Source organism: Siphateles boraxobius, unplaced genomic scaffold, assembly GCF_051911475.1.
Source record: "Siphateles boraxobius isolate OS27281-9 unplaced genomic scaffold, OSU_SipBor_1 1, whole genome shotgun sequence".
Classification (NCBI taxonomy): Eukaryota; Metazoa; Chordata; class Actinopteri; order Cypriniformes; family Leuciscidae; genus Siphateles; species Siphateles boraxobius.
Genome location: NW_027508699.1, coordinates 12,347,501 through 12,362,682, shown reverse-complemented (window position 1 = coordinate 12,362,682; position 15,182 = coordinate 12,347,501). Strand labels below are relative to the sequence as shown.

The 15,182-nt window shown below is 36.8% G+C and overlaps 2 protein-coding genes across 2 annotated transcripts in view; one reads left to right on the top strand and one right to left on the bottom strand.

The window, feature by feature from the left end:
- The first annotated feature begins 1,370 nt into the window (after window positions 1-1,370).
- cmpk (cytidylate kinase) lies at window positions 1,371-8,392 on the top strand. Its single transcript, XM_077209286.1, has 6 exons — window positions 1,371-1,711; window positions 4,439-4,585; window positions 5,358-5,510; window positions 5,718-5,794; window positions 6,001-6,097; window positions 7,275-8,392. Exons 1-6 carry the CDS (start codon window positions 1,568-1,570, stop codon window positions 7,314-7,316), a joined length of 660 nt encoding a protein of 219 aa, XP_077065401.1. The 5' UTR covers window positions 1,371-1,567; the 3' UTR covers window positions 7,317-8,392.
- A 2,619-nt stretch (window positions 8,393-11,011) lies between these two features.
- The window catches only part of bcl6ab (BCL6A transcription repressor b), a 9,462-nt gene continuing 5,291 nt past the window's right edge, over window positions 11,012-15,182 (bottom strand). Inside the window, exons 4-9 of the mRNA XM_077209231.1 lie at window positions 14,610-15,182; window positions 14,434-14,525; window positions 13,292-13,450; window positions 13,073-13,203; window positions 12,850-12,987; window positions 11,012-11,706 (exon numbers count right to left, since the gene is read on the bottom strand). The exon at window positions 14,610-15,182 is cut by the window's right edge and continues 78 nt beyond it. Coding sequence (XP_077065346.1) covers window positions 11,563-11,706; window positions 12,850-12,987; window positions 13,073-13,203; window positions 13,292-13,450; window positions 14,434-14,525; window positions 14,610-15,182 — 1,237 coding nt within the window. The 3' untranslated portion in view covers window positions 11,012-11,562. The remainder of the gene's footprint in view (window positions 11,707-12,849; window positions 12,988-13,072; window positions 13,204-13,291; window positions 13,451-14,433; window positions 14,526-14,609) is intronic.

Here is a 15,182-nt window from a genome sequence, read left to right as displayed (position 1 = left end):
CGAGAGTCTATGTATTTGTCAAGGCAGTAAAAGGATGCACCGCGTGCACTTATCTGTCTGTTTAGATTAAATAAAATAATCTTACATGTTTTTACAGAACAGATAAACTTCCACCATTTTTTATTATCACTTTCACAGCTGCCCTTGATAAAGCTCAGGGATATTTAGGGGATGCGGTGACCAAAACACCAACTTCAAACAATCAAACTAACTGTCACCACAAAGCCAATACATCTCAAACTAACTGTCACACTTTTTCTTGATCAAACTAACTGTCACATCACTTTGTAACTGTAACATCAAAGCTTATGTTAACATCAAAGGCCAATACCTCCCTTTTCTTGATCAAATGAACTTCAAACGATCAAACTAACTGTCACCATCCATCATTTTGACAGAAACTTTAACCGGAAGGGGCGGAATAGGTCAAAGGTAACAGGAAGGGGCGGAAACTAGGTCAAATGTAATAGGAAGGGGCGGAACCGGAAGGGGTGGAACCGTAAGGGGCGGGACAAGGGGCGGGACAGGAAGGGGAGGAACCGGAAGGGGCGGGGGAAGATCAAAGAATAGCCACGCCCACCTGTCAATCAATCATTTTGACTGGTAGTATAGGCTATTAACTACTGACCCATTTGAATTCTACACAGAATGCTAAAGCGATATAGAGAAGATTAGGAAAATAAACGGTTAGAGATTAAGAGGAAACTGCATCTTTGCCGACCTGTGACATAAAAAAAAACACTATTGGTAAATTTTTTAAAAGGGGAGGGTTTGTTTGAATTGCCCCCGCCCCGTCTTCCTGTTTCAGTGGAAATTACATCAACATTGAATAATGCTCTGCGTTTCATCAAGGCACTTCAGTGGGCCTTTAACACAGGCCAAACAATACTAAAGAATTTTTTTGTTTGTTATGTAGACAACAAACAAGTTTAACTTTAAATTATGTAAATAGTAAAATAATAAGTTGGCAGAGTAGGCTAATAATCTTGTTTTAAATGTTGCTTCACACAATCGTACTACCAGGCCTATATTTTATATTTTAATTAGATTTAATAACATTACACTCTAGTGTCTACAGACAACCTTTTTCTTATAAAAAAGGGTGAGACAGTTGATGACCAAGTGTAGTTGGTCTCTCTTTATTGTGCTATAATGAGGATTAGCCTAATCATCAGCAAACCTAAAGTACTGGAATATATTCTGGGGGAAAAGCCGATCCCAGTGAATTGTTATTAAATTTATATAAGCAACTTTAAAAGAAAACAAACACGGTGTTGCTCATACTATAACAGGCAGACATGGCAACCCTGGTGCTGATGCTAGTGCGCGAACCCCGGGCGAAGGAGGGGTGCGCGCTCTGGAGAGCTTTCAGAGCTATGGGCGTCGCTTCAGTGACGTTAGTGACTAGTCTGCTCTCCGATTGGTCAGACACGTGTACGGCGGAAGTGGAGTCTGCCCGGCGCACTTCCTTGACACGCATCAACCGGTCATTCAACCAGCTCTGTACCCGAATCCCAGGGGTCGATGGTCATTCATTGAGTGCAACTATCGCTTATCAGGACGGTTTATGATTGTGGGCTTGCTGCACACGCTATCGGGGAAGCTTCCACGCGTTGTGCACAGGATTAGTGTGATGATGAAGCCGCAGGTTGTGTTTGTTTTGGGCGGGCCTGGCGCAGGGAAAGGGACACAATGCGCGAGAATCGTGGAGGTAAGAGAGATGCAGCGCATTACGGCATTTATCATATTAGCTGAGAAGAATTATTCACGAGCTGTATATAAGGCAACTAGGCTTTATGGGGCTTGTAGTGTGTTTATGTGTTCAGGTTTGCTGATGCGTCCTTACACGGATTGTTTATTTCCGCATGTCCTCTAAGACATTTCATATAGAAAATGCAAATTTTCAATGTCATTTGGTCCCATTTACATTATTACTACAGAGTCCATCGGACATGATAGCATAATTACTTTGATGGAACGATAATTCTCTCTCTATATATATGAATGTATGTGAGTTGTAATAATTCCCAGGAGTGTTTCCAGATATATGTTTATATTATATCCTGGTTATGAACAGGACCTCTGTTCAAACAGGTCCCACACCCTGCTGTATGTGCAGAACTGAAGCAGTGCAGTGTTGTCATGATTTGGTACCAGCACTGGGTAGAAGGGCACATATGGCTCACTTCAATAAAAACGTAAATCTACCATGACTGTAAATTATTTATTATATTGTGACACACACACACACACACACACACATATTGGCCTATATATATATATGTGTGTGTGTGTGTGTGTGTGTGTGTGTGTAATGCACACACACACACACACACACATACACGCATACATGCATGACCTTCATTAAAACTCAAAGTGTGACCAATCAGCAAACACTCATAGCAGTTTCATCCAGTGTTTCTGCCCATTATCTAAAAAATATGTTATGTTCATGTAAATGTAAAATATATTGACACAAGTGAAGCAATATTTAAAAGCAATGTTTTATTATAGCCTGCTCTGGCAACCTTTATTTTACTACTTAGATAATTTAACCAGTTACACTTTGAAAACATTGTTTTATAAATGTCTTGGGTAGTTGATGTATAATAAGTCCATGAACTGTTACATTCTATATATATATATATATATATATATGTGTGGATTTTTTTAATCACCTTTAAAAAAAAATATTGTACCAAATTTTTTTTTATTTCAATTAAATTAATGTACTATATTTTAGTTCAATAATTTTTTTTTATTTCATATTTGATGGTACTGAATTATATTTACGCTGTAGTTATAATAGACCTGAAAATTAAATTTCCAAGTTAAACTGTTGTAAATCTTGAATGCTTTACACTTAAGTTTGATCTCTTTTCAAAGACAACACTTGGTAGATTTTTTCTGAAGTGAAAAAAAGTTACAGAACTTTGTTTATTGTTATGAAAATACATATTTTCAAAAACATGTTTTACTCTAAAACTGCAAGAAAATTAAAGCCATACATCTAAACAAGTTGTATTACAAATTTGAGATCTCATTGTTAGGGTGCAGTACCAACAGTTTTCACTAGATGAAATTTGTTTCCTATTCATGGAATATGTGGTCATTTTTGACCGCCAACTGTACAAGTGTGACTATTTTTGTCAGGACCATTTAACCTTTTCCAATCATGTCCATGTTTTCTTTTGTGTTCACATTGCAAGTGCCAAAACCTCTACCAAGTTTCGTTCTATTTCAATGAAGTAAAAAAAAAAAATTTAAAACATACAATTTTTCAGTCAGAAATGACTAAAGGTGTCACGATTTCGATTTTAAATCAAAATCAACCGAAATTAATTCACAATCTCGAACTTCGAATTAAAAAATGGAATCGTCGATGCTGCCACGCCCCCATGTCCCGTCCTGTCGGCGTGCCAAGCGGAAAAAACACGCGTGTTGAAGTTCTGCGAGTCTATGGTCAAACTCCTCTAACTTAGCTACAGCCATTCAAAAGATAGCATGGCAACTGCAGATGCAGGAGACCCTTCGATAGAACTTGAACCCCCTCCTCTTTTATTGAAGTCGCATGTGTGGAAGTTTTTGGGATTTCCAGTGAGTTATGTTGACAACGTTCGCGTTTCAAAAAAGCCACAGTTTGCAGACATCCCAAGTCTCGCGGAAGTTCCGGGAGTCTCCCGCATATTGATAGCGGCTCCATGATGCACGCAAATTAGTTAAAATCTCCCGGAATCTAGAGTGAGCGAGCAAGAGCTCGCATGCGAGACAGAAAAAACTGTGCTCTAAACCGTATAGCGCGTGCAAGGCAGATTGGGAGTGAGCGAGATACTTTGCGTGTGTGCCTCATGAACCGGTTTCGACTTTTAAAAAAATAAATGTAAAATCGAGAATCCAATCGAAAATTTTATCGAATCGAGGATTTGGAGAATCGTGACACCCCTAGAAATGACCGAAGAGCACCATAAGGTCAAAAAGGCTTCAGAGATAGAGAATAACACATCATACCACATGTCAACTATTCAAACTACATTGTTTAGGCTGCTGTTCTTGCAAAGCAGATATTGAAAAATCCGACCTCTGTTCTCATTTTTAAAGACATCGATTGCCATTAAAAACCTCTCTGTGAGCCATATGACATCTAAACCAGGTTCTTAAATGAGTCTTTTGTATGCTTATGATGTCTACACATACAGCAACCAAACGTTTGGACACACTTTGTGTCTCATGATTGAAGTTTTGGAATATCAAGACTGCTTTTGCTACAAAGCCTGCCTGTTCACTTACCAACCCAACGTTTTCTCTCTATTTATATAGATGACAAGCTGTCATTATCCATGATCAAAAGCTTATATAATCTTATGGGTTGCATTAACTATAATGTGGTCCATTGAAGTTCCTAACGTGTGATGTTTTTGTGTAACCCCGCTGCTCTCAGAACTACAGCTACACTCACCTGTCTGCCGGAGACCTCCTGAGAGAGGAGCGCAGCCGCACGGGGTCAGAGTTCGGTCAGCTCATTGACAGCTACATCAAAGAGGGCAAGATCGTTCCTGTTGAGATCACCATCAACTTATTGAAAAAGGTGGTTACATGTTACACCTGTCTGTCCTGTTTTACAAGCCTTTGCAGTCCAGTCAGGGTGATTGTAGAAGGGAGCTGGAAAATTAGCAGTTGACATTTTCAAGCAGTTAGAAATATTACTGAGAGTGAACTTGATAACAAATATGTGCTGTTTCATTATCAGTGGAGGAGAGTTCAAAGAGCGGTTCATTATAGGCTTGTCTCATAAGAGGCATAAATCATAACTCTGACGATACCATTACAAAACGGCCAAGGGTCTTTATAACAACGTTCTAATTTGACTTTTGCGAGTTGAGTTGCAGATTAGATATAGTCTAGATATTAGATAGTCTTTTCTGAAATTTTTTTTTTTCGGTTTTTGGTCACACTTTATTTGAAGGTGTCCTTGTTACAGTGTAATTATACATTTAAGTACTGAGTAATATTAATAAATAACGTACTTACTATAGGATTAATGTTAGCTATAGGGTTTGGGGTTGCACTTTTTTTTTACAGTACGTGTACTTTCAGTTTACTTACCCAAGAAAGTACTGGTAATATAATGTAAAGGTTTAGGGGCAGGTTCCTAGTTATTACCCAGTTATTGTAATGGCTGTAATAAGTACTTAGTGTGTACATGCGGAACAGGACTGTAAAATAAAGTGCTACCGGGCTTGGTTTAGGGTTAGGTGCATGGGATTATGCATAATTCACTGTTATTACTTTAGTAAGTACATGTAACAAGGACACAAATAAAGTGTTTCCCTTTTTTTGTAAATATCTGTATTTGGCAGGCAATGGAAAAGGCTATGAAAGTTGATGAAAAGAAGTTTCGCTTTCTTATTGACGGTTTTCCACGTAACCAAGACAACCTACTGGGGTGGACCACTGTCATGGACGGGAAGGCAGATGTCAAGTTTGTTCTTTTCTTTGACTGCGGTAATGAGGTGAGGAGGAGTAACACATTTTCAGGGTGTTTTTGATTTATTTATTGTCAGTTGGCATCTAATTAAGATCATGTCATTTTGAATGAATTTGACATGGTGAACTTACGGAAAAACTCTTCTAAATAAAATGTAGTAACTTTATTTATTGATTTGTTTGTTTTTTTGAACGTCATCTAAACAAAAACATGGAATGGTTGTGTATTTCAGGTGTGCATTGATAGATGTTTAGAGCGGGGGAAGAGCAGCGGACGCACTGATGATAACAGAGAAAGTCTAGAGAAGAGGTACTTCCTCTCTATAATAACAATAATAAATATCAGATATATTGACATGCATAAATTAGCATTGTGTTTGTAAAACATGGCTCTCACCATAGTTATATTGGCATTATATGGGAATGGAAGGACTAATGTTGCTCTGTTTACAGCGACTTTGGGTTACGTTTTTCATTTGAATTCACTTTTTCTAAGAATTCTTGTTTAATTGTCAGGATCCAGACGTACCTCCAGTCCACACGGCCCATTATAGAGCAGTACGAGAAGCAAGGGAAGGTGCGCACTATTGATGCCTCCCGGTCAGTGGATGAGGTATGACTGATCTTTTTTTTTCCTTTCTTGAATATTCCCTTTCATGAGTGTGTAATATAGCTCTTTGTGAATGTAAACTTTCTGCAAAGTTGTAAAGTCGAAAGTGCAAGATAAAGTTATTGTCTCCCAAAAGAAAGAATCGACTCTAAACCACCTTAACGAGTCATTTTTTTAATTCGAATCTCACTGCGTGACAGTGATACGTCACTATAAAAGATATTTGCATAATTGCATAACGTTGTCCGCCCGTGAACAACTTGTCCAGCCCACAAACGCACAGTTCAACGTAGGATTCGCAAAACACTTGCTCTTGAAATGGGTCAGTATTAGACCAATTTGCCCCTTGAGAATCACAACCTGTAAGTATGAATAATGAATATTTTCTGCCTGGTATTCAAAATACAAAGTTCTGTGTTTTACATTGTGTAGGTCTTCGACTAACCGGCTAAGTCACGTTATTACTGTCTAACTGAAATACTTCTGCAAATCAGCTCTGGGCCACAATTACCTAAAACTGTGTCTATTACTGCAGATCGTCTATCGTTCTTACTACTTTGAGTAAAGATAAAGGATGGAGCAAGATTTCTTATATACTTTTGGAGAGCTTACTCTCTGCTCTGATTGGTCAGACGGGCCAGTCTGTTGTGATTGGTCTACCGCTTACAGCACTTTCGAAAACAAAACACCTATTACCATCTCTGAATATCAGCTCCAGACGCTTCCTCAGCACTTGGGATGCGAACAGATGCGGGCAGCCAATGAAGACATAGGTTGGCGATATGCAAATGTGTTACATTGTTACGTAGGTGTGATACAGGAAGATAGACTGGAATTACTGATGACTCGTTTCAGCATTTCAGAGTCGATTCTTTCTTTTAGGAGACCATAACTTTATTTGTCATGCATTTTGATCTTTAAAACCTTGCAGACCTTTTACATTCACAAAAAGCTATATTACACAGTGCATGAAAGGGAATATTTGAAAAACCATAAAGGGGGCACTTTAATTAAGAAGCCAATAATTACAAAGAGGGATACAGGACCTTTGATGCTTGGCCCCTAAATAATACTGGTTTTACTGTGTCATAGCGCTGTAGAGGTAAATGTGGAAATGATACACATCCTATCATTTTTTTTGGGGGGGTTTAATTTTGCTTCCTTTTAACTCTTCTTTCAGGTGTTTGCAGATGTGAAGAACATTCTGGATAAAGAAGGCTAAGCATGTTCACAGCAAAAATCCAAATTCTTGAAAATTAAGGTGTCTGTTTATTGATGTCGGCAGTGCTATGCCTTCTCCATGTATCGATATATACATTTTTACTCATTCTACAGTAAAGTAGGGTTATTTTTTAGACGTGAGAGAGTGTGCTTATATCTGTGTTTGTAAGTCTGAAAGAAAAACACTTGTGTACTTGCTGAATATTACACTGAAGAGGAACAATATTTCAGCAGAGAATCAAGCAAGCTTGAGCAATAACGCTCAGGGCACTTCCATAGGAACAAAACATGCACGCATATGCTCTTAACTTGAAGATTATCTCATATGTAAGAGATATGCTTAGAAATGTCTACCATTCAGTTTATAAAATATATTTAGAAATAAGCCAAGAATAGGTTGGAAAATGCTTCTGCACTTAACCATTTAATTGTCCAAACAAAGGCGTGATTATAAATGACCAACAGAAGTAAATGTATTTTAGTAGATTTCCAGACATGTTTTTGTTATATTTAGTGACATTTTTTCATTGTTTTGCATAGTAATCCACAGCAGGTTCTGAGGACCTATTGCTGGCTACCCAAAAATTGAGAATTCAGTTTTAGCTGTAGGCTACCTTTTTTTTATCGTATCATATTGTGGCTGCTGTACTCCAAACACGTGCCATCTTTGCTCAGGCAGTAGATTTTAAGATGTGGGGAATGGGGGCTCATGTTTTTATTTGATTGTCTCAGCGCCTTTGGGGTCGTTCGTGAATAAACTGAATTTGTCATATTGATGTGACGGTTCAATCTGTGTTCAGATTGAGTCCGTAAATAATATAAAACAGTATATTAAGTATCAAGGATGACAGAACCCGCCGAAGAAAAATAAATGTTCATGTCTTCTGACTCTTCCAGTCGAATGCTTAATTTGAATTTTGTAAGATTCTTACCTCAATATTTTAAAGTTCTGCACTACAGGAGAAGGACAAAAGCCTTCCTGAGGTAAATGCTAGCGTCACATGGCAGGCGATAGGCTATATATGCATCATTCAAATTTTTGTTCACATGAAATAAATTGAAAATGTAAAAAAAAAAGTTACAGTGTAAGAATCCGTCATTACAAAATACACAAATAACAGTTTCCTGAAATGTTGGTTCTTTTCTTTTTTTTGTGTTAAAAATGAACAGAATTCAAATATTGAGTAGGCCTACATCATCAATGATTCTTTCAAAACGTGTTTTTGCTTTACCCTTGTTTACTAGGGTAAGCCTTTAATAAGTGGTTATATTTTAGATCTGTCGTGATGATTTTCGTGGGAAATTGTGTAGGCTAAGTTATACTCGGCCGTTTGTGTCTCGTCCCATCTGTAAGAGAACAGTTTCTCCAGCTACTTTGACGTCTGTTTAATGTAGAAGTGTAATAGTTGTCACAACGAACGAGAAAGGTTGACATGGATGATGGATCAGCTAAATCTCCAACCTTTAGAAATCACCCGTTAAAAACACGCTAATTTGCTGGAAAAATGAGAATGCAACAGAGCTTGTAAAAATGGCTTGACTTTTCGGAGATGGCAAGAACATGGATTTCGGAGATGGCGAGAACATGCAAGTTGTAAAAACGCGGAAATGGCACTTCTATTACACAACAGGTGAGTAAGGTATTTTATTGAACTTATAAATTGCCATATGTAACTTAGTTCTCTAACAGAGTTCATGGTAAAGCATAAAATATACAGTGATGGGTCATTTTCATCCGCAGAGCCGAAGCACAACTAAAATGATGTTCTTCCGCAAAATATACAGGCTAGTTTTATTTTATAATAGAGGTTAGTATACCTTTAAACTATTGCTTTTAAGTTTGTTCATTGCTAGTAACTAAATAAGCTCTATATTATTTCTACAATGTCACAATACATTTGTAGTCATAACTTTGTAATAATTGTAGGATTATAAACGTACTTCCGTTAAAAATTAAGTCGGAAGTTTTTGAAAGAAATTAATTGAATCCTAAAAATGTTTCCAAGTAGTAGTTTTTAATATTGCCAATAATAATGAATGTTTCTTGAGCATCAAATCATCATATTAGAATGATTTCTGAAGGATCATGAGGCTGAAAATTCCCATCACAGCAATAAAAAACAATTGAAAAACGTCTGTTAACTTGATATCACAAAGATGAAACCATTAATTTTAAAGTGGGAAATATCACAGCATTATATGGTTGAACAGAGAGTGAGGTGCAAAGAAATTCAGCATTTTCTCAGAAATATACATTGAAAAACATGGAAATTATTAAAATATTCATTTTAATTAAAGGTACATTTTGTTCTCTGTACACACCTTTAAACTGTAATGTATAGCTATAAATAAGGCTAATATTCTGAAAAACTTTTTAAAAATGGAATTAAAGTTTTATTTTAAAAGTTCATTTGGATTACACAAAAAATAGAGTCAGACCTCTCGAATACACACTGTCAGCGACTGACACCATTTTCTGAGAATGATCTTAGAGCTATAATGTTATCACAGGTTATTTTCAGTAATCAGCCATCAATAAAGACTTTAAACAGGACACTATCAATTTGTGAATTGCTACAATTACAATTATTATTAATAATTATTAATCATACAATTATATTAGAAAAGAGGAAAACAGAAACTTAACTAGAAAAGCATGTAACCCATTGTTTTACTATTGTTCACGTTCAGTAGAGGAAAATATTGGAATAAAGTCCCTATATATGAACTGAACCCTTTATATGAACTGAAAGTATAAAGTTGTAAAACTGAAGCAAGTAGCCTTTCTAGATTAATCTGTGCCTGTGAACGAATCTCTCATGTTCCGGCACAACAATAGTGGTCCTTTGAACAAAGCTACGTTCATAAACAAATTGTTTTTCATTTGTGGAATGTCTAGGTGAGCTTGATGAGAGCCTTGTATATAATAGTGACCTAAGTACTTTTGTTGAATGAATCAGCCTGACAATGCCACCATCTAGTGTTAAACAATGAGGAAATTCTATGACTATGGAACCCAGTAATCCAAAGTTGGTTAATGCATTAACTAAAATAATGCAATAGATGTATTACAGTATTTATTAATCTTTCTTAGAATTAGTTGATAAAATATGAGTTGATGCAACTGTTAATTTTTTAGTTAATGTTAGCTTAAGTCCATTAAATAATATTAACAGAAAAACTTTTTTATATATAACGTATTAGCAAATATTAAAATGAACTATTTCATTGTTAGTTCATACTAATGCCAACAAATAAAATTGTAAAGTGTTACAGCATTTTTAAGAGTCCAAATCATCCATGTTGTCTTCTAATTATTATCTCATAAAAGTAAAACCCATGTATAATAATAATAATAATAATAATAATAATAAAAGAACTGGAAATTTTATTTAAAAGAGAGTTTTAGATTAAATATAGCATTTCACATCACACTGTCATAACTAAAATATAAATATATATAGTGTCTACACTAATAAGCTCTTGAAAAGTATTTATTTTGCGGCATGAAATACATGGAATGTAATTTATGCAAAGCATTTAAAGCTGCATCTTTAGTATTCAGGTTTTGCTGAATCCATTTAGCTGGACATAATTATTAACATTTAGACAAAAAATGTGTCTATATTCATGCAAGATTCTTAAATATGTGTGTGTGTGTGTGGGTGGGGGAATACAAATCGAACTTTGCACTCATTTGTTTGGTATCAAATATTTAATTGCAAGGACATTTTGCCCTCTAGTACCAAAACAACTGTACAGACACATGTAAACAGAGCTTCTTTAAATGTACCACATTGATAAAATGGTTTTTGTACCAATAACATTTTATATACAGTGCATAGTTTGCCAGGAGAGGGAGTGAAATAGCATTCTTAAAAAAATAAATAGAGATAAAATTGTGTTCTTACGATTAGAATTTGCAGTGTATATTGACCTGAACTAAAGTACAATGCTTGGAAGTCAGTATTTACATAATAATTAAAATCTTCAACCCTCATGAGACCCTGCTGAAATCATGAAGTGTGAACCAGAACGTGCTGGTGCACTAGTCCTTCATATTTCAGAGATAATATGTAACTTCACCATACGAGTAAACACGGACATTGGCATCACAAAGATCCATGCAGGCATCTGTATTTTCTGATAGCTTTTCTTGTGGCAGTACCAGTAAAGGATCCGGTCTCCTTCAGCATAGCTTTACTTCAAAAGGTTTTTGTTGAGTCTTTGAACAGTGTGATTTTTTTTCAAGAGGTCACAAGGGAGGCGACGGGCAGGTCTGTTCTGCTTCTGCGGTGCTGGACCTTGGTGTTGGTGACGGCACCGTGCTTCTGCCGCAGATGCAGACGCAGCTGACTCTTGTGACGGAAGTGCAGGTCACAGTTCTCACACTGAAATCAGAAGCCAGGACATTTTCATTAGGACATTAAATGCTTCTGCGGTTTTAAGTTGACATTCAATGAGGACGTGAAGAAACTAGTGGTCAACCGATATATATCGTCTCGGCCAATATTTGACATGTTTTAATTATCGGCATCGGGCATTAACATTGGAAGCCCATTTCCACCACATAATAATAATAAAACATTTTTAAAAATCACGCTTTGGGAAATTATGACATAAGTTATAATGGTAACATTTTACAATAAGGTCTCATTTGTTAAAATGAGTTAATGTATTAACTACCATGAACTAACCACGAGCAATGCATCCGTTACAGTATTTATTCATCTTTGTTAATGTTAGCTAATAAAAATGTTAATTCCATTAACTAATGTTAACAAACTTTTGATATTAATAATGTATAAGTAAATGTTTAAATTAACATTAAGATTAATAAATGCTGTAGAAGCAGTTCATTAGTTCATGTTAACTAAAGTAGTTAACTAATGAAACCGTATTGTAAAATGTCACCATTTATAAATGATAAAAAGTTTTGAAATACTAAGGCATATTTGAGATGAAAAATCAAAATTCTGACTCTCAGAAAATTTCAAAACTGACATACTAAATGTAATCATGAGTTAATCATAACTGACATAAAAAGTTATAAAAAGAAATTATGACATACTAAGTATGACATTCTTTATATGAAAAGCCATGATTCAGACAGAATTTCATAATTTTAACTAAATATAATAATAGATAGTAAGCTAAGATGAACTATTTATTAACTAACGCTAGTAAGACTTCATACTTAGTATGTCATACTTGTGACTTTTAAAGTCAGATTTTCTGTATTACTAAAGCATGATTTTTTTCTTATGTGGCAGAAATAGTCTTCCATAGCTTGTGTTGATTGGCTGCTAAGTGTCAGACTGATGCCAGATGTGTCAGATGCACAGGAACCCTCATTCTTCGTCTTCAATAGTTTTACAGTTATGTCTAAAATATTAAACACTGCAACATCTACTAACGGTTACACACTATACTATAAAACGCGACATTTCAAACTGTACTGCTAATACTCAGTTGGCAGCTACTCTGCACTTTATCAACTTTGAAGTGTTTGTTGATGATGAGAAAGTGCTCACATGATAAGGTTTCTCGCCCGTGTGTATCCGTAAGTGGCTCTTCAGCGTCTGCAGGTGGCGGAAGCGTGTGCCGCAGATGTCACACGGGTACGGTTTCTCTCCAGTGTGGATCAGTACGTGAGCCCTCAGATGAGCCACCTGGGAAACCAGAAAGAAGAAGTTAAAGCGCCTCAGATTGACACGAAGGCTTCTCTACAGAAATGGTCTGGGAGTCTGTTTATACCTGGACAAAGCGAGAGCCGCAGGTTTCACATTTGTATGGTTTTTCCCCTGAGTGGATCCGTGAGTGTGTCTTCAGATTGGCAGGTCTGTTGAACTGAGCTCCACATACGTTGCAGCGGTACGGTTTCTCTCCTGTAATCATAAACCATTTGGAGAATGTTCAAACGGCAACACACGGGTTTTAGAGAGCGTCGCTGAAGAATATTCTTTGTTTGTTTACCTGTGTGGATGGACTTGTGGCTAGCTAGGTTTCCTTTATAGCGGAACATGGCTTGGCAGCGGTCACACTTGTATGGCTTCCCGTCCTGCAGCCACTGTGGCTTCTCTGCGTCAGATTCGCTCTTGGACTCGCACTCGCTACAGTAGAGTCTGTCCCTCTCTGCCAAGACAAGCAAAACAGTTATCAGCCTTTGTCCACACTGCACACATTTCAGGTTTTTAGTAATGGAATCAGATCTGTATGTTCAGACTGTGACTTCAGTATCTCATATACATCTACATCTGTTATGATACTAATGATCTAGGCGTCAATAAGATGCCAAAAGGCTTTTATCCACAACATTTAAGAATAGCAGACGTTGTGGGAAAAAGAAATCACAAATATATATATATAACATAAAATTTAATGCCTAAATATTAATGCATATTATTATTAACCATTTTAATATTTAAATAGACATTGCATATACATCACTAATATATCAAATACATACAAATGTATAAATTAGTGCTGTCACATCCTATCTAACATAAAAGCTTTTGTTTATATAATATATATATGCATGTATAAATATAAACAAACATACATAATATATATTAAAATATAATAATATATAATATACATACACACATATATTATATAAACAAAGCTTTTATGTTACATGCCATTAATCACGATTAATCGATTTGACTGACAGCACTATAACAAATATTATCCTTAACTACTAAAACATTTTAATAGTTCAATTAACATTTCATATTACATGTATAAAACTCAGAAACAGACCGGGTCCCAAAAATGTATAAATATTTAATAATAATAATAATAAATAAATAATATTTAGGTAATATATTACATTACACATACAATGTACTATTCCTAAATATTAATAAATGATTATCATTATTATAGTTATTATCTCCCCCCAAAAAGAAGTCAAATCTGACATAACCTCAAAACAAAAAAACAAAAAAAATCATATTCAACCCTAGATGAATTTTTATTTTATTTTATTTAATCTGACCATTCTGACTGACACATGCTTCCAAAATATGAATGTCTTTTAACCCACATTTCAACCCATGTATAAATGCTGTTTATGCCCAGAAACATTTCAAAATGTAGAAAACAAGTGCATTCACCTGGTCCTGTGGGTCTCAAGCTGCTTTCCTCTGTCAAAGTGTTGGGAAGTGAAGAGCCACGCTCCTCTTTTTTGATGCAATCATCTGCAGATCTGAAAGCACATGACACCACGTTTACAAACACTGCGTCAGATGCTAATGCTTGCACTGGCATCCAAGACTTTCGCCACACTGACCTTCTATCCGTGATGAGACGCTCCTCAAAGTTCTTGTTGGCGGATTCTGCAACTGCGTGAGATGGAGTCAGTGAGCTGCCGCCAGTCGCTCCATCGGTGGAGTTCAGCACGATGAACTTGTACTTCTTCCAGTTGTGGGCCTTTGGGTGAGTGATGGAGCCGGGAGGAGACGCTGCCCCTCGACTGCAGCTGCTGGACTCTGCAGGGGAGTTGGGTTGGCAGTCTGATCTGAGTGGGCTCTCGGGACCGCTGCTGTTCTCCACCTCCGAGTGCAGAATCGGAGCCCTCCGGTCTCCCTCAGCTTCAGCTCGAGCTGAACGAAAGAGCACAGATGGACGGTTCCTCTCTTCTCCTGCATTAGTCATGGTCCTGATGGAGTGCTGTTGACGGGCTATTACGCCGGTCTTGGGGATCTGCCAGAGGGGGTTCGTGGTGTTGGAGGTCTCCAGCGGGAGAGGTGGGTGTCTGTAGAAGCGAGTCGGGCTTTCTGTGGAAGTGCTGACTGCGTAGTGCAGGTTTGGAGGACCGTAAGTGCTGAAGTTCACACTGGATTGGCTGTTCAGGGCATCTCGG

Excerpts from the sequence above, each read along its gene's own strand:
- cmpk (XM_077209286.1), top strand. The coding sequence starts at position 1,568 with ATGATTGTGGGCTTGCTGCACACGCTATCGGGGAAGCTTCCACGCGTT. Across the intron at positions 5,511-5,717 it reads TCTTTGACTGCGGTAATGAG|GTGTGCATTGATAGATGTTT; the intron begins GTGAGGAGGAGT and ends TGTGTATTTCAG. Across the intron at positions 5,795-6,000 it reads AGAGAAAGTCTAGAGAAGAG|GATCCAGACGTACCTCCAGT; the intron begins GTACTTCCTCTC and ends TTTAATTGTCAG.